The sequence below is a fragment of the Calypte anna genome, chromosome 1, assembly GCF_003957555.1.
Source record: "Calypte anna isolate BGI_N300 chromosome 1, bCalAnn1_v1.p, whole genome shotgun sequence".
NCBI classification, from domain to species: Eukaryota; Metazoa; Chordata; class Aves; order Apodiformes; family Trochilidae; genus Calypte; species Calypte anna.
Window position 1 is genome coordinate 155989286 of NC_044244.1, and position 23378 is coordinate 156012663.

The window sequence follows — 23378 nt, forward strand, 5'->3', positions numbered from 1 at the left end:
ACGTGGCTTGGTTAAAACATAGGTACATTGAGGGAGAAATCAAGCTTGTCCCTCTCACTTTCTGGGCCAGGGATCTGTTCAAAGAGGGGAACACCAGTTCCATGATAGTTGTTATCAGGAGATTTTTTTGGGATGTCTGATCTTAGCAGCGTGTACCAAACATGTTGCAGAATGTCTGCAAATTCTTCTCCCTGAAATGCAGTGTTTGTAAGCTCCAGCTTTACTCTTGCAGGAGATTGAAGCTGAGTTGCTCAGACCAGGCAGAGCACAAAACAAGACAGCGGGCATCTGAAGTCAAAGGAGGAAATATCTCATGAGTTTAAGACCTCAGTGAGACTGCTTCAAGTAACTAAACAGAACTATTTTGGTCAACAATTTCAGACTTCAGCTCATCAAACCTACCTAAGTACTAAGTGTCTTTATCCTTTGTTTTTATGGAGTTAAGGATGCCTCTGCTGTTGTGCTGCTGTGATGAAAAATGAGATTTTTTGTTTTGGTTCAGCAGAAGGGAAAAAAGAAGTCTACATTTCTCCCTCATAGTCTTGATACCAACTTGATTGGATGCTAAAGCCATCTCCTGTTGTAAACAGCTACATCTCCTGTAGCGTAGCTACAGTGAACAACATGCATGATCAGATAGCATGTCCAGCCACAAAAGTGGATACTTTTCATTCTAAACAACAGAATTATGTTAAACTATCTAGGAAGACAAGCAGTCTTGCCTCAGTGTTCTGACCTACATATATTTTGAGTAAACAAAATTGAGCACATTCTGAGCACATGAAACTATCCCAAAATGACATGCATCTCCATATGAATCAGCAAGGAATAGAGCTGACATAATGAATAAAACCAAGGCCCCTTAGATGCTGACTTGTTATTTACAAGCCTGGCTAAAGAGGCTCTATGACAGAATGGAGAGAATGTCTTGTCAAACTCACAAATATATTTGTTACAAGAGGAAGAGGATGAGAGGACAATGTTACAGATGTTTGCCACCCTGTGTTAAGCACTGCTAAGAAGAGAGATGCTCAGGCTGAGTGTTGTGTAATAACCTGCACAGGATACAATACAATATATTCATACAGCAAAATGGTTCTTATGACATTCCTTCTTCTTGTAAATATCCATAGCTTTCAAGTAATTTACATATTTAAGTGCATCAATATGTATGATATGCATTATTTCACTCCTTTCCTCTTATTGCTTGATTCTTCCCCCTGTAGAGCTATGGCCCAGCTTTGTAAAATAAAGTATCCATTACACACTGAGAAAATGGGCCTGATGAATCACAGCCCCCCACATAATTGAGTACATCATCTCTCAAATACAGCTTTTCAGTCTAATTTAATGCATTATTGAAGATAACGTGTTCATTAAAACAGCTGCCAGCAAACTGCTCATTTGGATTGTTTTGTGGAAGCACTAGTCAAAGAGAGATAAAACACCACATGCTAATGATATGCAAAAAAGGACAAAAAACAATTAAGTTTTGATACATCGGTATTGAGATGTTAATATGATTTTTTTTAATGAGTACTGCCATCCCAGCTTTTATCTGGTAAATATCAAGCATCACAAAACTGGTGTTTCTTTTCAGCAAATATATAACACGTGATTAAAAAAAAAAACCAAAAAAAAAACCCAAACAACTAAAAAAGCCCAAACCCCACATGGTAAAATTACCAGGGCTGTTAAGCAAGGAGGAGTTAATGAGCACAGAATTATTTGGTATTGTTTCTTATTGCTTCTTCTCTGCCTGTGTGCTTTTAAGGACATATTTGGATACAGTTTCCTCCAGGTCTGTAGTGGAGTGAACTAAAATCTCTCATCCTCTCTAACACGAGGAAGTCCTGGATTCTAATGTGCTGAAACCACCAAACTTCTAACATATTCCAGTGTAACTAAGCCTTAGCAATAACTGTTGGCCTTTTTAAGAGGACCAAATTTGTGACCCCAGCATTAAAATTTAGCCACTACCCATCTCCACTTGTTGCGTAGATGTCAGAGTTTCCTGGTGAAGTACAGGGTGATAACAAGTGTGCTTTAACTAGAATATGTCACTAGCAAGAAACACACACCAGAAAAAATATCTGTAATAATAGGTTTATTAAAGCTACTATCATTAATTTATAAGAAAATGTCATAAAATTAACAAAACAAACTATCTACTGTTTCTTGGCTCCTGTGCATATCAGTTTGAACATCCTTTAAGCCAGGTAAGACAGATCACATCATTATTCAGCTGCAGGCCCAATGGTTTAAATTACACAGACATCCATACCTCCTGTCTCCACTACTGAATGTGCAGATGAGGAGAGAAGTTTGACTGGGGCAGCCATTGAACAATCTGATATTAATCCATGGCTTTGGCACTTTGTACCTTCTAAGTTGTTGCTCGGGTCCAGCAGCCTGTGAGCTCTGTCATGGTCATATCCAAGAAGTCCTTTTATACTGAGATGTAAGGCAGAAAATAAAGTTCTGAGTAGCTATGGTATAAAACATATTATAGCAGACACTAGTAGTCGATGCCTATTACTTTAGGCAAATAAGGCAGGTAACTATTGAATGTTGCAGAAATGTATTATAAAAAAATCATTAACTCGTTTCAGTTTCTGTACTTTAATACACATATGCTGCACAAAAGGAAAACAAGGAAAACAAATACTTTCATTGTAGTCTCAAAGGAAGTTTATCTGGCCTTATGTAGATGTCTAGAAATCTGAACTATTCACTGCAGGTTCCTTTGCAAACCATGGAAAGTAAGACATGGTTAACATCATATTAAAATAGATGTTTGCAATCTGACCAACTGACTCACTTCCTAAAAATGTCTGCTTCTCTATATGACTTTAAAGACAGAATTGATCAGGTAACTTAGAATTAGCTGTCTACACTGTAGATGTTTAAATTGAGGTGAGATGAATCCATCCAAGGTGTTTAGACAGCTTAATAAAGGAAAGATAAATACAATCACATAATATCATGCAAAGTATGTATTTAATGCTTTCATGGCAACTATTAAGTGTTCACTTCTTTCAAAAAAAGATAACGTAATTGATACCAGAATTAAAAACATGGACTGGGATATTTCTAATTAAAATCCTCTAACTTTTTTTTTGTTTTTTTCTAGAATTCCTCTACAATAATAGAGATGAATTTCCTCATTCCAAAAGTTATCATATAAGTTCCTTGGGAAGAATCTTCCTCTGGAGATTGATGCCTCTCCTCAAAGGTACAGAGTGAACCCACCCTACTCAGTATGAAAACAGTAGTTTTCACTGATCAGCTGGCTTATAAATGACTAATCTTTGGAAAAGATTAATCCCCTTCAGGTAACAGATCTTGATACCTGAGGAGATGCAGATTCAGTAAATTGCTTCGTAACAGGTGTATGTTTTCTGTTCAGAAGATTTCAACAAATTATCAGTAGTTTTACATACGGTTTAGCAGTTTCACAGATCTCATGAATATACTGAACAATATATTGGTTTGCTTCCTGGAATGTGTGCATGAAAAGACATTTAATTTTTCATGAAGTCAAGTCCTTTGGGAAACATGCAGAAGGACTGCATTTAGTGTATTTTTAGCAATAAAAACTAATCCTTTTCCATAGTGGTTTGAATAACACGTCAACACACAACTAAACACTAATGGGACTTCTTTATCATGTTTTTGCATGTTCAAATTAGTAGATCCATTTTTCTGCAAGAGAGAAAAGATTGATCAGAAATGACAAGCAAACCAGTATTATCTAAATGTCACACAAGGAAACTTTAGATCAATTAATTTTTATAGAAATACAACAGAAGTCTGACTGTCCCTGACTGTCTGACCTTGCCATTTGCTGAAATAGGATTTGCAATGTTTGGTATGTCTTTCTACTGTTATATAATTGTCACAATGCCTTCTTAATTTTATAATCTGATAAAACTTCTTATAAACTTCTGGAAGAATTACTAAAACAAAAGTTTCATTCTTCATTGCCTCGCACATATGTTTACTCACTAAGCGCCTTGCTCACATAAGAATGGTACTCAGTATAATATTTTCATGATGATTTAATAGATTTCTATCCTCTCCTTATGGGTCACAATGACTTCATTAGGTGAAAATACTTCTGAACTCTGGCTTATTCATTATAGTATAACAACCTGACGCTCAGATGGCCTCAGATGCAGTTTATTCTTGTGACTTTCAGGGCAAGATGCCATTGCCTCACTGTAGGTTTCTCCACTGACTCAAGAGGTAAGGACTCTACAGATTACAATAACACCTCACAGGTACAGAGTAATTATTGTATCTAGAACCTGGGGCTCTTATCATCCTAAGCAGCTCAGTCCTAAGCAACTGAAAAGTTTAAGTGCACAGAAATGAGCAAAAGCAATAGCTGTGTTCCATTCTTTTAAAGTTAATTATATTAAAACTTCTGCATTGTTTTTTGTATGTTCAGTATAATACATCTTGCAACTTACCTTTAATTTTGGAATAGCAAGGCTCACAATGCACTGTTTGTCTGTAAATCCAAATACTGTCTCCTGCTTTCAGATCTTCCAGTGGTCTTTTACACACTTCACACTTCAACACACAAGTAGAAGTAACAAGGAAAATTAAAATGAAACACTTCTTTAATATTCATTCCCAACATGATGTCTTTGATGGAGTAAGCAAACCCAGACCAGAATAAGGGTTGTGAGTACTGCAATATCATCAAATTTGAACTACAAGAGAGTAGTTTTAATGAATAATGAATTAAACATATGAATGTCTCACCTTTAGACACCTAAAAATAGGATACTGAAGTCTCAACTGGTTCCCTAGATTTTTATTAAAATCAGTGACCCCTTCTCACCCCCATACATTTTCAAAGTGAACTTTCTCTGTCTTATCTTATAAATTTATTCTAAAATAAGGTGAATCACCCTTTTGAGACCCTTTTGCTACTTCATTGAGAAAAGCATGATCAGACTTAATTATCCAGCTCAAAGTAGGTCTAAAAGAATCTGTTTCTGATTATTTCCAAACATTTCATGATACATTATCTCAGCCATTAACAACGTTTCTCATTATTGCAGAATCTCAACACTGCCTCCACAAATGTGTCAAAAAAATCTCATTAATTTTAGAGATAGAGAAGTCTTACCCAGAACATACCTGTGCAGCTAAACAAATAAATTGTGCATTGTCAACAGGGACTTAAGTGCAGTTTAAATTACTAGATCCAGGATCCAGACAAAATGCAATTGCCCTGTGTCACACATGCTCACTAGGGCTAGTATGAAATTGCAGCTGAGCACTCAGTATTGATTAATATAACATGTTAGAGTACTGGAGAACCTTTCTTGTTTTCCAGTTTTACAGAATTATGTATTTTATGTATAGTTTTTGCATAAACTGTTAGTATTAACATACTATTGAAGCAGTCTCTTTTTTTCACTCATTTTGTGTTTCTATATATAAATTACAAAAGGGTGGGCTTGTTTTCAAAGCTTTGACCACCAAGATTAGCTAGCATTTTTATACAGCCAAAAAAACCTCTACAATTTAGATTATCTACTCACTGAGCTTTTGTATGTACCTTTACAAGGAACCCAAGACCTTATACTTCTGTCAGCTACACACAAATCTCTAATGGATGCAGGGTATATGTAAGGAGCTAAATGAATATTAATGATCAGAAATTGTACTGCTTAGCTAAATACATAACTTCAAGCATGAAACACAGAATTACACGAGTTGTTAATTTTTTTTTGCCAGTGACACAAACTTAAGGTGAATTTTACTGGCCAGACAGATGTCCACTTGGGAATAAGTATCAAAGCTAATATAATTTTAAAAATCAGTTCAAACATTAAAGAGATTATTCATCCAATACCAACATGTTAACATTCCTAACTGCATAAAAAGCCCATTTCTGTTTATGTGGGTTGATGCATCTAAAAAGAATGTAAGCAAACCATATGAGGCAAAAAGTACATGTAACTTCATATAGATTAAGTACAACGTTATTGCTGTGTTCTGCTTTGGGTTATTTTTATGCAATAACTAGGTAAAAGAACTGATTTCAGAGGCAGAAGCAAAACCTATGGAAGCCTGAGAAGAAAAATGAACACTGCTAATGCAGTGATTTTGCCAAGTATTTTTTGTTAGAACAACAAACTCTGTGTGGAGGTGCAAGCAGAATTAAGACAAATGAGGCAGAAAGAAAATAAACCAGAGGTCTAGACCAGTGCTGGTAGATGTACCCTGAGAAAAATTTAAGATTGACTTTTAGACTGAGGCTTAGGCTTTGGAATGACAAGCAAGAATTTCCTTCTATGCTTTCATTTTTATTTGAAACAGGAAATTTTTTCCCCCTAATTTTAATTAGGACTGAGGTGAAGACTCATCCAATTTCAACATGATTTTATCCTGCAGCAGAAACTATCCATAAGATATTTCAATAAAATTAACCAAATTTTAATTTAATTTCAAATTATAAATTTTAATGTAATTTAATCAAATATAACCGAATCTTTGATGCCAGTGAGTAAAGAGACTTTGCCTCTATGGGTTAAATACCTCTTACTAATGCTGTTGAGTGTGACTTCTGCACAAGCCATTGTCTTAGATATCACTTAATCAAGAACATCTATGAAACTTCATAAGAAAAAGAAATAGCATACAATTTTACAACATTGAGAAAGTGTAAGTAGGATATAATTAACTATATAAGACTGGGAACATATATAAGTTAAAACTTATAAATGTAAAGAATAGGCTTTTATAGAGGCAAGAGAGAGATACCAGTATTTCCTACATTAATCTTCTCCTCCACTGTGCAAGATATAGAAGGCCTATGGCCTGAATATTCTGCTATTACATGTGCAATATAATGCAGGTATTACATTCAAACTCAATTTCTTAGTAGCAGGTGAAATCTTACCTTGAAGCAAGTTGAATGACAGCAAATTTGCAGGGCATCTAAGATCATCTTGGCATCAAAGCCCAAGGGCTTCCTGCAGTATGTACATATATCTTTTCCAATTATACTCCTGTGTATATAATAAAATATCAGCTGTCAGGAAAAAAGCTGCCATTGAAATTTCAAAGAGAAAGTTGATAAGCTTAGTGCACTACTTGGGAAATACATTTGTATTCTGTACAATGGCCATAAATGAAAAAAAATGTTGTGTGTATTATTTGATAGGTTTAATATACACGGTCCTGTGATGGAGAAATTGCTGTGTAATGTCTGTTATCAAAAATAACTACATAGAAGGAGTGTCCCTCTTTGATGAAGTGAATTATTTTAAATTACAGTGAGACTGTATTAAGCTGCTGGATGTCTGAGAGCATGTATACTAAATGAGGAAGAAGTAGAGTCTAATGATTTTAAAGTTTTAAGCCCAAAAGGAAACTGGTAGTCTGATAGAGAATTCTTCCCTATATTGCAGAAGTGCCATCTCTATCACTTCATGCATTGGCTATTGTTTCTGTGGATATTTTGAAATGTCAGCTGTGACAAGCCTAACATCATATTAGGCTGCTGAACTGTGAAAATGATTTGATGGCAAGATCCCACTGAAAGGAGGCTCTGAATGAAAAGCTGTCTGACGAGCCTCATAGTGACTTCCACTGCTCTCTTTTTTCTGAACACTTGAATGCTAATGCAAAATGTCTGTGTCCTTTGATACTCTACAGTGTTATTAATGTGTACTTACCGATCAGAAGTAGAGTAAACAGTTTTGATAGTATTTCCAGTTATATTATCTTCATAGGCACCATAGGATGATTTGCTGTGAAGCAGTGAGTGCAGAGCGGTCACTGAATAGTACTTTTTATTTTCAAAGGTTTAAGTACACTGATGATAATATGCAAATTAAGGTAACATGCTTATAAAAAAATCATCATACTTGGTGATGAGTTCTTTTTCTATATTTTTGCAAACATGAAAAAAAAACCACAAACAAATGAAAAAGCATAAATGAAAAGCATAGTGTCCTGAGACTATGTTTTGTTGCTGAATGATTCCTTGGTGTTTCAAAATTAAATACACAAATTCATTTACCAAAATCTACATGATGGTATTTGGATTACTTGTGCTGATTATCCCAGCCTAGATGATACATATCAGGAAACGGTGAAATAACACATTTTTCCCTTTTTTGTTTTCCCTCCTTGTTTCACTGTCCTCAAAGAGCTGTCAAACAGCCAAACAAAATTACATGTCCCTAGAAGTAGAGTGAGGCATTTCAGTGTGTGATTTGTGTTCACTGCAGCAATTGGACTGTTTTTTGTTTCACAGCAGGAAGGGATATACTGAATTTAACTATCAGGGAAGTGAAATCTTCCTCTTTTAACAGTTCCAGTTCTAGTTGCCTAGTTGTCAGTTTTATTTGGATGGAAGGGATGAGCATGTATGTGACAGCTGAAGTCATCCTGCCATACATGTTTTGAGCATTTCTGAAGTGATTCAATTATTCCCCCAGGAATTCATAAGGCATATGGAAAAATATTATGTGTTTCATATCACTCTTGGATAATATTTAGCAATGTTAGGTGCAATTTTTTAGAATCATGAATTTTCAGAACGTGTCTTTTTTTCAGGGAAAGTATAACAGATTTGATAAGGTGTTACACACACCACTGCACTTTTCTGCATACCTGTCTTTTGTGATATGTGTGTGCCTTATATGATTATTTGCGTTCTATGCAACACCAGATATGTCTTAAAATTGCACAGTTACTAAGAAGCTTAAATGATAAATGTTGGGTTATGTTTCATAGACCGTAACACTATGCTTGTTATTTAGCAGTAACCTGCGTGTGCTCACCATGCTCCTCAAACACCCAGTACTCCATTTACATTTTAGGCAAGATGAAAGTAAGCTTACTTATTTCCTACTTACTTTTCCTAAGTACGAAAGCAAAATGAAGCTAAAGATTGCTTTTTGAAAGAGGTTTTGCATTTTTTTTTTTTCTATTTTTGCCTCCACCAAGATGGACACTTGTATAATTCATGTCATAGGGTGGACTATATTGACAGTGCAAGTGCCTAAATTTTCTTGCTATAGTGTCATAGGAGTATCACTTGTTCCTATAAAGTGTGGCACGTCTGTGCTTCTTTTTCTTGTTAAGCTTATTTTTCCCAAGCTTTCCACTTAACTGATTGTATTTAGCTGGAGAATCTAGTTCCAAGTTAGGTTCACATTTCACATCATCTAGTTAAATCAGGGTTGAGATCAAGGCAAAGTGAGTACTGTGTACTGCACACGCAACATAATATGGGATTTAGATGGAGTTTATCTTAGAGAAAATTGTATGGAGAAAAATGCTTTCCTCAAGTTTCCCTTGGATTTTAATCACTGGCTTGAGTATTATGGTCAAAATGTACATACATTCATAGCCACATCTTAAGAAAGAAGTTGTACTGTACAGAATAAAGAGCTATGAAGCTACAGGAAAAATATTTCTGAAGCATCAGTTTCTAGACTTCCCAACTAAAAGTGTCAGGAAACTCAGAACCTTTTCTACTAAATGGACAGTCTGAGAGCTTGGCAAGACACTAAGTTTAAAATAAGGCACAATATAGACTGAGAACTCTCTTTCTGAACAAGTCCCTTCTTTCAGTTCATATCACCCACCACCATGTCAGGTAGAGAGTATACATGTTGCCAAGTGTACGGTAATACTGCATATTGAAGCACATTCTTTGCCCTACCATTCTTGTATTATTTTTTTTCTATTTTAATTTTCAAAGATGATCAGAATATGACTCCTCAGAAGCTCTGTGTCTGCAAAATGTTAATTAATTTTTGTATTGAATATTCATTTTGTGTCTTAGTATTGTATGCTGTTTGAATTTCCTTTTATTCTCAGCCCATTTATGGACTTGGCCTTCAAGGACATGCACAAGTGTCAGAATACACAAATTTCTACTGGACTCCAACCTCCTACATCAAATGTAGGAAAATGAGAGATCTAAGACCTTGTACCCAGTCATATCCACATCAAGACTCAGGTGTGCATAAACTTAAACTTTGGGACATTTGCCATAGTTCCCTTAAAGTACCAGTCTGTAACTGCTTTTTTTCCTCTAAATCAGGCTTGACAGAAGGTTTCTGCTTTCCTTTCCAAATCATCAGCCTTGACTCAGGCAATTCACAATCACTATACAGCAATACTAGACCTTCACATAAGACTATGTCTTTAAACAGACTTAAAACTGTGTTTAAACAGTCCTGTCTACATTAATAATCATTTAATCCACATGGATGGGTGAACTGGTACTGGAGAAAGTTTTTCCTAATCCAAAACGGTTTTTCATTCAAGAATTATATTTTCTGTTGCCTTATATCCTGAAAATACATTTTTACTGTGAAGAAAAATATACTGTTTATTTCATTGTTCTGTTACCAAGAGATCTAATGTTAATTAGTGCTATTAAATATCCTAGCATTACATTTTTCTCTCAGATTGCAATATGTGAGAGACAGAATACATCTAGAGCAGGAGTATTGCAGGAGAAATTGTTTTTAAAATAATTTGTACCTGGTCAGAAATTTAGAAACTGATGTTACAGTCTCAGTGACTGGGACAGATGATTTCATGGGTTCAGATTCGTCCTATACATTGTCAGGAACTTAAGGCACTTGAGTGAAGAGTGTAATGTTGTACTTACAGCCTCAGAAAGAAATAAGCTCCCTGAGAGCACAGTGTATCTAACATGCAGGGAAATTCCTTTCCTCTATGGATTATATAGGAATTCTGTCTTAACTGCCCTCCTAAATTTCGTGCTTTAGCTACACCTCTGGAGCTAAAGAGAGAAAGAAAGTGCCTCCCCAAGCTGTGCACTGGAGCTATGTGTGCTTTGGGGGTTCCTATGCATGGGATCCTGGAAGCAGAATTTGGAAGAGATGGCATAATTCCAGAGCCAAGTGTGAGTTTTCTAAACACCCCTGAAATTTGTTGCATAAAGATGATTTCTCTTCAATTTGTGCATGAAATGGCACTTTAGACATTATGGTTCTCAATTCATTGTCAACAGTACCTGGTCTTTCTTTCACTGTCACTATAATAGTTTGTTTCTGGGAGGTTATTTGGAGTCTTTGGAGGATTTTCATGTACTTGCTCAGTTACCCTAAAAAAAAAACAAAACACACAAGATGAAAGCAAATACTTTTCCAAAATAATTTTCATCTACGTAACTTTCAGTTACAGCCAAAAATGTAGTATCTTGGTCTAGAAACATAAAGTAAAATAAATTTATCTCTTTCTCCCTGTTGTTAAATCATCCTTGTGAAAAATAATGTAATCACTGACTTATAGTTTTAGGTCCTCTAGTTTATCCTGGTAGTTTCACATAAGAAACTTCATCTAACTTTAATTGAATTCTATTTGCCTCAAAGTGCCCACTGAGGATTTTACCTTTGCAGTAATGTCTTAGTACTTGATGGTATTCTGCATTTTCTTAGCAGTATTGTATAATGTTTTATTTTTGGTTTTACTGTATTTTCATTCCATTTATATATATATATATATACACACTATAATTCTGTTTTATTAGAAGTGACCAGCTAAACAGATACATAAACTCTTATTTCATAAAGCAGTATTTTAATTAGAGCAAAAGAAACTATGTCTCCTGCAGCCTTCCCTGCCACCAACATGATGTGCAAATAAACATAAAAATAAACCATGTCAGATAAATTATAAGATTTAAGGAATAAGTGCTAATAACGTTTTTGATGATTTTACAAAGCAGCTCAAAGGCTGCTCATGTTTGGTTCTGCCAAAGGTTATTTGCTGAAACAACGTGGTGATTATAAGCCTTAACTCTGGATGTTTGGGCTGCAGCTTGATTTATTTCAGTGAGCTTGCCAAGGTCTGAAGCTTTGGTAAGCAAACCTTGCTCAGTGCTGGTCACTGTTTTATATGCATAGCATGCTGCCTGAAGCAGCACCCTCTATTGTGCCTGACTCCTAATCTAGCAGGGCCCCTTTCAGAACTGAAAGAAAAACTCATTCACTGAAGTTATTCAGTATATGCTTCTCAAGAGGGACTGCCAGGATAAAAATATTTTATACTAAAAAAATACCAAAACTACTTCTGTATACCGATTTTCAAGTTCTTCCTCTTCATTTAGATTTAGAGCTAATTGTAAGACTCAAAAAGATACCATCAGACTTGTCCCTAAAACCATAGTACTGACCTCACATTAATTGACAAAAATAATCATAGTTTTTGCAAATAATGAAACTGGTAGAAGTGAAATTTTTAAACTATAAATGCATTTACTTATATTTCTTTGATATACAGACAGTCAAGTTCACAGAACACCTAGATAATCACCAAAATAGTTCCAATGATCTTATCCCCAGGCATTTTCATTCATTACAAGAGTTTCTAGATTTGAGCCACTGCTTATTATCAAAATACATGCTGCTATATTGTTATATGAGGTTAATCAGTCACAATTTAGAAACACTACAGATACCTCACTCAAGTTATGCAAAATCTGCTTGCTTCTATTAGGAATGCATATTTTCTGGTGCCACACTAGGCAGCTATAACTCTTGACATTGGCTCTTTACATTTCAGAGAGAACAATGAATTGAGTCTCACCGTTTTTTGCTTTGGTCATTACCAGGCTTGACTTTAGTGTGATCACCAAGGTCCTTATCTCTATGAAAATGAGAAAGACTTTAAAAATTAATCAAATTATTTGCTACAACCTCAACATACTAAATGGGTTGAATTATTTATGCTGAAGAAGGAAAAAGAAAATATGCATTTCACGAGGAAGATTCGTGACTTCACTGAGTATGTCAAGTGTTTCGTATGTGTTTAATTAGTTATGAAGAATGAGTTATCAGTTCATGCTCCAATATTTTTCAGTTTCTGTCCAGTGGGAATGAGAAACTACTCAAAATTGCGAAGTTCCTTAGAGGATTGGATAATTCAGGCTGAAATTCAGGTACCTTGGGAGGTCTCTAGCCTAACCTTCTGATCAAAGCATGTCTGAGCTCTGAGGTCACACCAGGTTGCTCATCACTTTTTTCTCATTGGTTCTTGCAGACCTCCAAGGACAGAGGTGGGACAAACTCTTGTAGAATCATAAAATGGGTTGAGTTGGGAGAGACCTTAAAGATCATCCAGTTCTAGGCCCTCTTCGTGGGAAGGGACACCTCCCACCAGACCAGCTTGCTCAAAGCCCCATCAAACCTGGCCTTGAAGACTTCCAGGGAGGGAGCACCCACAACTTCTCTGAGCAACCTGTGCCAGTGTCTCACCACTCTCACACTAGAATTCCTTCTCAATGTCTAACCTAAACCTACCCTCTTCCAGTTTAAAGCCATTACAACAAGTCCTGTTGCTATACATCCTTGTAAAAAGTGCTTCCCCAGCTTTCCTGGGGGCCCCTTCAGGTACTGGAAGGTTGCTATAAGGTGTCCCCAGAGCCTTCTCTTCTCCAGGCTGAACAACCCCGACAATCTCAGCCCATCCTCACAGGAGAGGTGCTCCAGCCCTCTGATCATCTTTGCCCTGCTCTGGCCGTCCCAACAGCTCCATGTCCTTCCTGATTGGGCCTCCAGAAAGGGACTCCATGTGGGGTCTCACAAAAAGAGGAGTAGAGGGGAAGAATCACCTCCCTCAACCTACTCTCAAGTTTCCTCCAGGCTTCCTGTTCCACTGCTAGACAGTCCTCCCTCTATCCATCCCAAATCTCTCTCATTCCAGTTTACGACTGCTGTGTCACATTGTGTTGCCATGCTACAGGTGAAGGGCTTGCCAACATCTTCTAAAATGACTGTCTCAACAATGGCTCTATCATTTTAACTCAATAATACAATTTCAATCAATAGAGACACAAGCATTGTGAGCTATGGCAACGGCTGCCAAAGCGTGGTTTTTTTCTTTGTTGTTTTACCCAGCACAGATTTCTCTTACAACTGCGGTTGTCCAGGGTTGTATCCAGTGTGTAGGACCATATAACCACATTTATACTGGTAACTGGCAAACCACTGGCTGTGAAAAAGCTGATTTTATATCACATATATATCACAAATAAGAAAACTTATATATTGACACACTCAATCTATATAAAATATTAATGTAATTCTCAATATTTTATATGAAATGGTTTGTAATTAAATAGTTATCCACTGGAAAATTATTTAAGATTTTTAAAAGGCCACACTGCTTCTTATTTGAAAATTCCTAATGATACTAAGAAAAAAAAGGATTTAAAAGAATTTATGATACACTTCTTTTCTATTTAAAGGACAATTTTTAGCTTGACAGAGCATTTCACAGTAATTTAAAGACCTTCAATGATCATGCACTATTTAGAGTTCCAATAGCAAAGTGCTAACTGTTTCTTACACAATAAATTTTTCATATTTACTAGCCTGTAATTAATTAAGAATTTTTAGAAGTAAAATTCTATGGTTTAAATCAAATAAAAATACTGACTCCTCTTATGATTTTTAGAGAACAGACACTATACTATTAGCCAATCACAAACTTACTTGTTTGTATATAAGTATATAGAGGAAATATGACAGCCTTACCTCTTATTTTTCTGGCCAGTAGTATTTGTTTCAGTAACATCTTCAAGGTCTTTTCGTCTGCAACAATAAACAAATACAACTGTTAAAATATTGTCCCTAAGTAGGAAGGGGAGGAAAAAAAAGAGGAAAAATCTCAAGTGTTAGTGAAGTTTTGTTCAAAATTAGCAGACACTGCTAATTAGAATAAGAAATAATTAGAATAACACAATAAGAAAGTATGCTTACAATTTTCTACTAGAAAGATAAAGTTCTGCACAGTTAAATAAAAAATATTATCTAGCAGAGCCAAAAGAGAAAAAGTCTTCATATCAATGCCATAGTTTAAATTCATGAAGTGATTCATGAAGTGTAGATATAAGGAAATACTTTTTTTAAAATTCATAAATACAATTAAACCAGTGCCTAGTTTTTCCTCTGGAATTTTTAAAAAAATTATTTGTAAATGAATGTGAATGAAAAAGTCCACAATAGGCTTAAAATAGGCTCTTAAAATTTTGGATGACTCCTAAAATTCAGTAGTGACTCAATGTCTTGGACTCCATCCCAATTAAATATCTATGAATTAAAATTTGCAAAAAAATCCTACTCAGCTTCCAGGTTGGTGCAATGTGTACATATGTATGTGTATGTATGTATGCACGTGTGTGAGACTGTTTACTGCAAAAGAGAGGATTACATGTTGGCAACATTTGTGTGCTGCTACTGTGTAAAACATAATTATTCAAGTTATCTGTAGATTTTAATGTTAGTTGTGAGACAAATATCACACTGCTCTTACTAGCACAGTACCCTGGAAGTTCCTCTCTTTCTCTATGCTGAAAGACTGCTTACAGACCAGAAAAAGCTTGGCCTGAAACACACATTTTTGAACAGCACATCAGTTCAGTAAGTTCAAGCTGTTCTTTATGGATCACTGCCTTTGGTGACTGAAACGCTTTGTTACAAACTCAACAGTTATCATCCATGAGTTCTTCAATATTTTATGTAATGCCTCTTCTGTAATTATATTAAAATATTTCTTTTAAATTTTTAGTGAGGAAGCAACTAAGCGATGGAGGGAAGCTTGGCATAGATACTATTTTTCAGCTGATAGAGCACATGCCACTTAATTTATCTGTGTTTCAATATTAATAATCCTGTATAAGAAATGCTATTTTTATTGATCTATAAATATTTTACAGAGTTGCAATATTACCTTTCCTGACATTCTCATAGTTACAAACTACTCACTGCCTTAGAAAAGCAGGGCCTGAGAAGCTTTGAAGACTTACTCCTTGTCACTTGAGAAAGAGCTTGGATTCACTTTGGCGAGGTTATCGAGATCTTGGTTCCTTCAGAGACAGAACAAAACACAGATCAAATAAAAAATACAATACTATAGCCATCTGTCAATTAGCCAAATTAAATACTCAATTTAGAAGAAATCATAATTTACACACACTTTGTTAAAAGAGAAAATTAAACCGACAAAAAGTTCAAAGCATACATCATTGTATTAATTCAAAGATATTCATAGACACAGCCATATGCCCCACATATGTTCGTAAGCAAATAATCTTCCTGGAATAAAGGAAGCAAGTTATGTTTGGAAAGAACAAGCTATACCCAATACTTATGTCAGAAAGGATAATTCCTGCTGAAAATGTGTCATGGACAACTTCGAAGTTTGCCTGACCTGTAAAGTGCTGTGACATCTAGGACAGGTTGGATGGGGCTTCGAGCAACCTGGTGTAATGGGAGGTGTCCCTGCCCATGCAAGATCTCCATTTGTTTAGGAATGAAACAAAAGCAGTTAAATGCAAGAAAAATCTACTGTCATTTAGCTAGAATTCTGTAGCAGTCATTAATAAATCTGGATATTATGTACTTGGGCAAATTCTCTTTATATTTTCACAGATTTCACACTTTTCAAAGTTTTCCTCCAGAAGCTAAAATCTTGTGGTTATCTAAAAATATCCTCTCCTTTGTGAACTGAATGGCAAATTACTTCCTCAGTCCTTAGAGGGAGCAATACTAAAATGATAATTTTAATACGACTTCAGGTAGTCACTTTCTTTACTTACATTTTTACAATTTTTATTAAGAAAAAACCTCCAGCTGTCCATGTGTCTGGCTTAAGTAAAATATTTGTTATTTTTCTTGTCTCCTGCATTCTCTATTCCTTTGTGTTCTTAGATGTACTTAAAATATGCAACTCAAGTCTTCTATAAAGCATACTGAAGTTCTGCAAGTGCAGCTCCCCGTTACCATCTTTATGTTATATATAAGCCTCTCTCAGGGTGGACTTTGGTTTTATTCATCCAAAACCCAAAAGCAGGACATTTGGGGCTCCTGTTCATCCTGGCTGCAGCCATGGGATTATATGCAGTTTATTTAGCAGGGTTATCAGTAGGCATTCTGCTTACCTTTGCTGACAGTCACAGCATGGGGCAACAGAAAGGCTGTGACAGTAGCAAAGCTGTGACCTGCAGGACAGTGTGCTCCTGTGCCTGATTTTCAAAGGAATATGAAAGGAATATTTTGGAGAACCAAATTCCAATATGCTTTCTATGAGTCTAAGCCCGGTAAAACAGGTATGTTTGAAAATCTCCCCCCAGGATAGATACAAAAGATTGCTTTCAGTCTCCTAATATTTTCAATTTCATATTTTTTTTATAATTTCTGGATTTTTTTAATCATGTCCTACATAATTGAATTAATGATGCTATAGAGAGTGATTGTACAACATGGAAAAGTTATATTTTTTCTGTAATTGTTGTAGGCAATATTTTTCTGTCAGCAGGAAAGGAAGAAATTCCTTCAAGATCAACAGGGGAGATTCTGATTTGGAAACCAGGCCTTTTTTAAGTTTTCGCATGTACTTTAACAATCAGTCCAGGTAACTTCAGATTTTCTTTACCTTAAATTGCTCCATTCCTTTTTGCACAGAGTTTTCAAAAAACAAAACAAAACAAAACAAAACAAAAAACCAAAAAACAAAAAACAAACCACCAACAACAAAAAAACCCAAAACAAAACAAAAAACCCCCCAACAACAAAAAATTAAAACCAAAACTAACCAAAACCAGAGTTCTCTAAAACCTTGCCCTACCACCCATTTGGAAATAATGAAAAAAAAAGAAAAATATAGATTTACAAACTTCAGTAGCTTAAGGTGCATTATTCCTTCAGAAATATTTTTATTGGTCCATATTAATCCTTTCTGCAACTCGAGGGATAGATGAGGTTTTTTCCCTTCTGTAGACCTTAAATCACCATGCCTTTGCATCCAACAGCTTTTTTCTTTTCTTTTTTTCTTTCTTTTTTTTTTTTTTTTTTACTTCCTTGTACATTAATATTCATTGCTTCTGAGTATCCCTGTGCACTGAGTGTCTCACAAGGAAGATTTTGGTTGCTCTCCAAAGGGACAGTAACAAAAGCCATGAAAATCTAGGATGTTTGTGCACTCCTTGTCAGCTATCAGCCTGGTTTATAGAACACCAACACTGAAGAGTCCTGATTTGTGAAGCCAAACAGTTGCAGCTGCACAAAAAAAAAAAATACATGCTGTCTGAGCTGTTCAGCTACACTTCGTGGTTCCTTTGGAACAAAACTTCTGTAAAATATAAACCTTAAGAAGATACTAGTTTATGGCACTGGTAACACGCCTGCACCTTTCACCCTCATGAAATATCTGCTTGCTCTGATTGTGGTAAGTAATCAGGGCTGATGTCTGGTAAATTCTTTGCCTTGAGGTGGCAGACTAGTGCCAAGGACAGGTCATGGGATGCACAACTTCAAGCTACTGCTTCAAGCATGGTTCAGGATATTACCAGCTACAGCTAAAGCTGGAGAGCTGATTATAACAGAGCAGAATGAAAAGTGGGGCAAGCTGCAGGACTTATTAGATAAGTCAGAATTTATCTGATGAGGCTTGGAGCATGTTTTTGCATGTTTTTTTTTAAATCTCACTGTTATCAAAGCTACCTTTACATTAGCAGTAGCACACAGTGGGCACCGGTGTTGGCATCACCACATAACCCATCCTTGCATTAAAAATTGGATGTGCAAGACAGAGCCTAAACTGAATTTCAGGTTTTGTTTGAGAGCAGCTAGCAGGCTAAAAATCAGCAATATTATTTATACTTTTTCTAATACTTCTAAAAGAATTGCCAGGTATTAAAGTAAGGAAAAGGCTAACATGTATATTCACACATTAAAGAAGCTCCTTGACTATCAGACTATCACATGCAGTGAAAGGAGAAGTCTTTCCCAGTTGCAAGCATAACTATTATTTGAAAAAAAGAAACTATTTCAGTGTCCAGGGCTTGCTGAATGGAATTCACACTTCTTAAATTTGTCAACAATTTTGTTAAAATATAGATGATAACAGAAAACAACAACATGAAACTTTTACACAAAGCAGTTTAGACAAACTTGGGAAAATATCTTTCAAAACCAGCAGGTGGCTTGTAATGGATGCTCACAATTTTCATAGGTCATCCAAATGGATGCCACCTCCAAGTACAATGTTTTTAGAGAAAGCCATAACATTCTGTAACACTGTAAACATTCTGTCCAGAATTTTTTGAAACAGATGAGGATGAGGTAGGTCAGACAGCTGCCAGGAGGAGAATATATTGTTTACTCATAAATTCAAGAAAATGAAATATTTTAATACAGCCTCAGAACATGACTGAGATTTTTAGGAGAAGCTAACTCAGAATAAGAAATATGTATATTTGTATTCTGTATAAAAATACTTCAATGGCAATACATAGGATTCTAAATCACATTTTGTAGAAAAGGGTCAAGTCTTGATAAAACTAATAATTTTTTTAAAATAAAAACATTAAGACTTAGATTAAGACCTAGGTGTGCTTGTTATCATCATTGAAGTATGGAAGTCAATTCTATCAATTAATTTACTTTTCCCTTTGTAAGTGACCACCTCCAGAAGAAAAAAAAAGCCTTTTCTGCCTCTAACATCCTTTTGCAGAAAAACGCTTAATATAGCCCTATAAATATACAGAAAATCCCTTCTCTGAAGGGCAGAAAACTCTGTGCAACTGGGCCCTTGTGGGCCTCATGCTATGAAGTTGTTAACCAAAATTTTAATTCTGCTGCTGCCTGCTGCTTTGCCTCTAGCTGCATGTGTAAAGTAGGATAAGAAATTTGACAGCTAATGAAGAGAATCTAGCACAATAAAGGCTAGCAAAGAATATAAATAAAGTAGGTTTAGAAAAAGCTGTCAAGGCAGACTACATGCAAAAATTATAGCTTAGTCTGACTGGACACACTGGACACTCTTCTGCTGGATCTTAGACACCTATTCCTCTGAGACACAAACAAAAAGAGAAATTATTTCATGCTTGTGTAACAAGCTGTCCAGAAATTATCTAAATTTCAGAAGTGTAATATGCCTAAATTAATAACAGCAGAAGTTCCTTCCCTTACAGAACGATTATCTTTTGAGTTATCTAATTTTACTAATGTTAGGTATCTATTGCCTTCATTGATTTAATACACAAAATATCTACAGATATGGTCAGTAATTAATCCTTAAAGTTATAAAAAGGAATGTATCATGTAATCACAAAGTCAGATTTTTTTTTCCTTTTATGCTCTGTATTAAAAACTTTCAGAAACTGAATTGCTTACATTTTGCTTTGACTTTCATCCTGCATTTGATCTCTAACTCAGTTCACCTGAGCCAGAGACCAGTTTTCAGTCCTTCTGCTCTGTCAGATAAGTTTGTGAATCTCAATTATTTGAGTGGATCACATTTCTGTAATTCTGGTTTAACTGGTGACAAGTCAGACCACAACCAAAAAGGAGAACAAAATTGAATCTCATGCAGACATTCAAGCACAGCTAATAGTAGGGGCATTTTTGTCTTGAAAACACTCAGATAAAGTTTCAAATGACACAGAAACAGCAAACACATGTACCATACCTACAAAGAGCCTTAGTGATGTCATTAGTTTGATGAAAGGAATTAAAACATCTCTAATGTGTGTATTTGCAATTCTAAACGGCAATGAAGAAAACACTTTTATAAAACAGATCTTAAGAAGTTTGATCACATTTTCATAATCTTTCTTGTGCTGAGACCAAATTGAAATTGATCCTGAACATTTGTAGGAAAGACAGTGAGAAAAAAAAATTAAACAGCCCCCAGCAGTGCTCCTGAACCTCAATTATCAGGCAGGAGAGGATCACAGAATCACAGGAGAATTTGGATTGGAAGAGACCTCCAAAAGTCATCTAGTCCAACCCCCATGCAGTAAGAAGAGACACCCTTATCTAAGTCAGGTTGCTCAGAGCCTCCTCAAGCTTCACCTTGAATATCTCTGGGGATGAGGCCTCAAATACCTCCCTGAGCAACTTGCTCCAGGATGCGAACACAATTCCCTAGTCATTCACTGAATGCTTACTAAACCTGTGTTTGCTGAGCCCACTTCTAGTTCTAGGTACCCAAATTACTGCAGGTATTCTTGCCTTGTTACCTAGAATTTTGTCTTCCCTCTTCACTGACACACAAATAGTTCACATAATACAAAGCAACAATATTGTAGATGTTGTTTTATGGACCAGCAAACTGAAGGACAACAAAACTTCAGAAAACTTGCTGTAATTTCCTGAATCAGTGGGATGCTTCATGTCAAATCCCAGGGTACTCAGTGAAGGTTCCAGTCTAGTTACTCTGTAATCAGCAGTAATCCAGATGCAGATACATTGAGTGAGGCACACGCAGTACTTTTAACAGATCTCTGTTTTCTGATTAAAACCCCTCCATGATATTAGAAAAACAACTGGGGGGAATTTCTAATAGATGGCATTATAAGATTTATATATGATAATTCTACATGTGATACCAAACAATTCCATCTGTTGTCCTTTCTTCAGTGATCTCTCCCAGATGAACTCCTTCAAATCATACTGATCAACAGCTTCTTGTGATGTGAGGGAATATGCAAAGACCACACTAATAAAGTCTGGCTAAGATCTTCAGGGCTTTTCTGGCCTGGTCATGTCAGCACAGAAGACAAAACCTACCAGTTGCCAACTGAACCTTCCAAATCTAAACTGAAACAGTTGGTTTCGATAGTATTGTCATGCATCTCACTGGATAAAGCTTAACACCATGGGCCTGAATTTTGATCTGCCATCCACGGTTACCTTACGGTCCCTGTAGTGGAACAAAGCAATCAGACGCCTCTGATTACCGAGAAGTGGGTGTGAGCTGGTATCAAATCCACCTGTGCCCAATTAGGGCAGGCCCCCTATTGAGCATGTGCAAGACCAGGGGGCCAATGAAAGGTGAAACTCACAGCCACAGACTAGCTCACTCTCAAGCACTGTATTACCTTTATTGCGCCACTAGTGCTCATTGCCTCCAAGGTGAGGCTCTCTGTGGAGTCTCGAACCCGGGGCTTTCGGCATTGCAGTACTGGGTCTTAACCAGCTGCGCCACGAGAGCCTCACCTTGGAGGCGATGAGCGCTAGTGGCGCAATAAAGGTAATACAGTGCTTGAGAGTGAGCTAGTCTGTGGCTGTGAGTTTCACCTTTCATTGGCCCCCTGGTCTTGCACATGCTCAATAGGGGGCCTGCCCTAATTGGGCACAGGTGGATTTGATACCAGCTCACACCCACTTCTCGGTAATCAGAGGCGTCTGATTGCTTTGTTCCACTACAGGTCCCTGTATCAAACTTTGCAATTTATAACTGAGAATTAATAAAGAAGTTATTTGAGAAGATATTGGCATTTATTCTGAAGCAGGGTACATTTCTTTCCACACTGCTATGCTCACTAACCAATGCCAGGAACTTCCATCCAGATCTTTCATCAGTAAAAGCCAAGGATGAGGGAACAGAAGAGCTCTGCACTAAACTGTAAAAGCCAATTTATACAGTTCCAAAACCAGTGTAAGGCTTAACCTGAAGGGCTCAGACTTAAATACAGAGGAAGAAGTTGTTTGTCAGAGACAGGATGGGAAACATCACTGAAGAAAGGACAACTTACTCAGTTTTGCTTGGAGGATATGTAAGACCCTGTAAACATGGTACTAACTTTTCAGATGGGAATTAATGGGCTTAGATCTCTTCAAATAAGCTCTGCAATAGCAAATCACTTATGTCAACATGCAGAAAACCTGTAAACCAGCATCCCTCTCAATGCTGAATCTGTCAGAACTGGAAAGCAAAAGGTCCCTGTCACTAGAAAGTGCCTGCTGCTGGAATGCAAAAATGTATTATCAAAAATCACTGTATTAATTTGTATTATTAAAAAATCCTTAGAAAGTGTAAAGTGTAACTTCACCGAACCATAAATTAAAAAAATATCATTGTAACCAATGGAAGACCTGGCTGCTGGTTTATAGTGGCTGTCTGAAATTGCCATTCTCTCTCTTTAGATGAGATTTCTTCTTAATCTAATATTAATACATAATTGGCCAGTGTCTCAAAATACTCAGTGTCCCAAAAACATGTAGCTTGTGAACTGCTGGAAATATGGTTTTTGGTTATTCTCCATCTTTTGGCTACAATGTCTTTGTTACTGCACTGTTAAATGTGCCAAATACACATATTTTCTTTACAGATCATATGCAAGGAAGCAGCATAGTTGAATACAAGTGAAGCTCATATAAAAGCATTTCATAGAAATATAAACATTTTGCTTGATTAACTATAATCATTAATAAAAGTGACTAAATCTGTGTTAAACATTGTCAAGATGTTTGAAACGGTTTAACAGGAAAGTGGTTATTTTAAAAATGCAGTTTTTTGAACACCCGCATTTACTGGTTGCTACAAATCTTACAGTTCTGTAGTGAAAAAAT

The 23378-nt window shown here is 36.1% G+C and overlaps 1 protein-coding gene across 1 annotated transcript in view; it reads right to left on the minus strand.

Annotated features, from left to right (window-relative positions):
* Positions 1-3511: 3511 nt before the first annotated feature.
* SCEL (sciellin) overlaps positions 3512-23378 on the minus strand; it is a 48829-nt gene continuing 28962 nt past the window's right edge. Inside the window, exons 11-18 of the mRNA XM_030466408.1 lie at positions 15827-15886; positions 14556-14612; positions 12607-12666; positions 11033-11122; positions 7704-7778; positions 6926-7034; positions 4476-4578; positions 3512-3705 (exon numbers count right to left, since the gene is read on the minus strand). Coding sequence (XP_030322268.1) covers positions 3689-3705; positions 4476-4578; positions 6926-7034; positions 7704-7778; positions 11033-11122; positions 12607-12666; positions 14556-14612; positions 15827-15886 — 571 coding nt within the window. The 3' untranslated portion in view covers positions 3512-3688. The remainder of the gene's footprint in view (positions 3706-4475; positions 4579-6925; positions 7035-7703; positions 7779-11032; positions 11123-12606; positions 12667-14555; positions 14613-15826; positions 15887-23378) is intronic.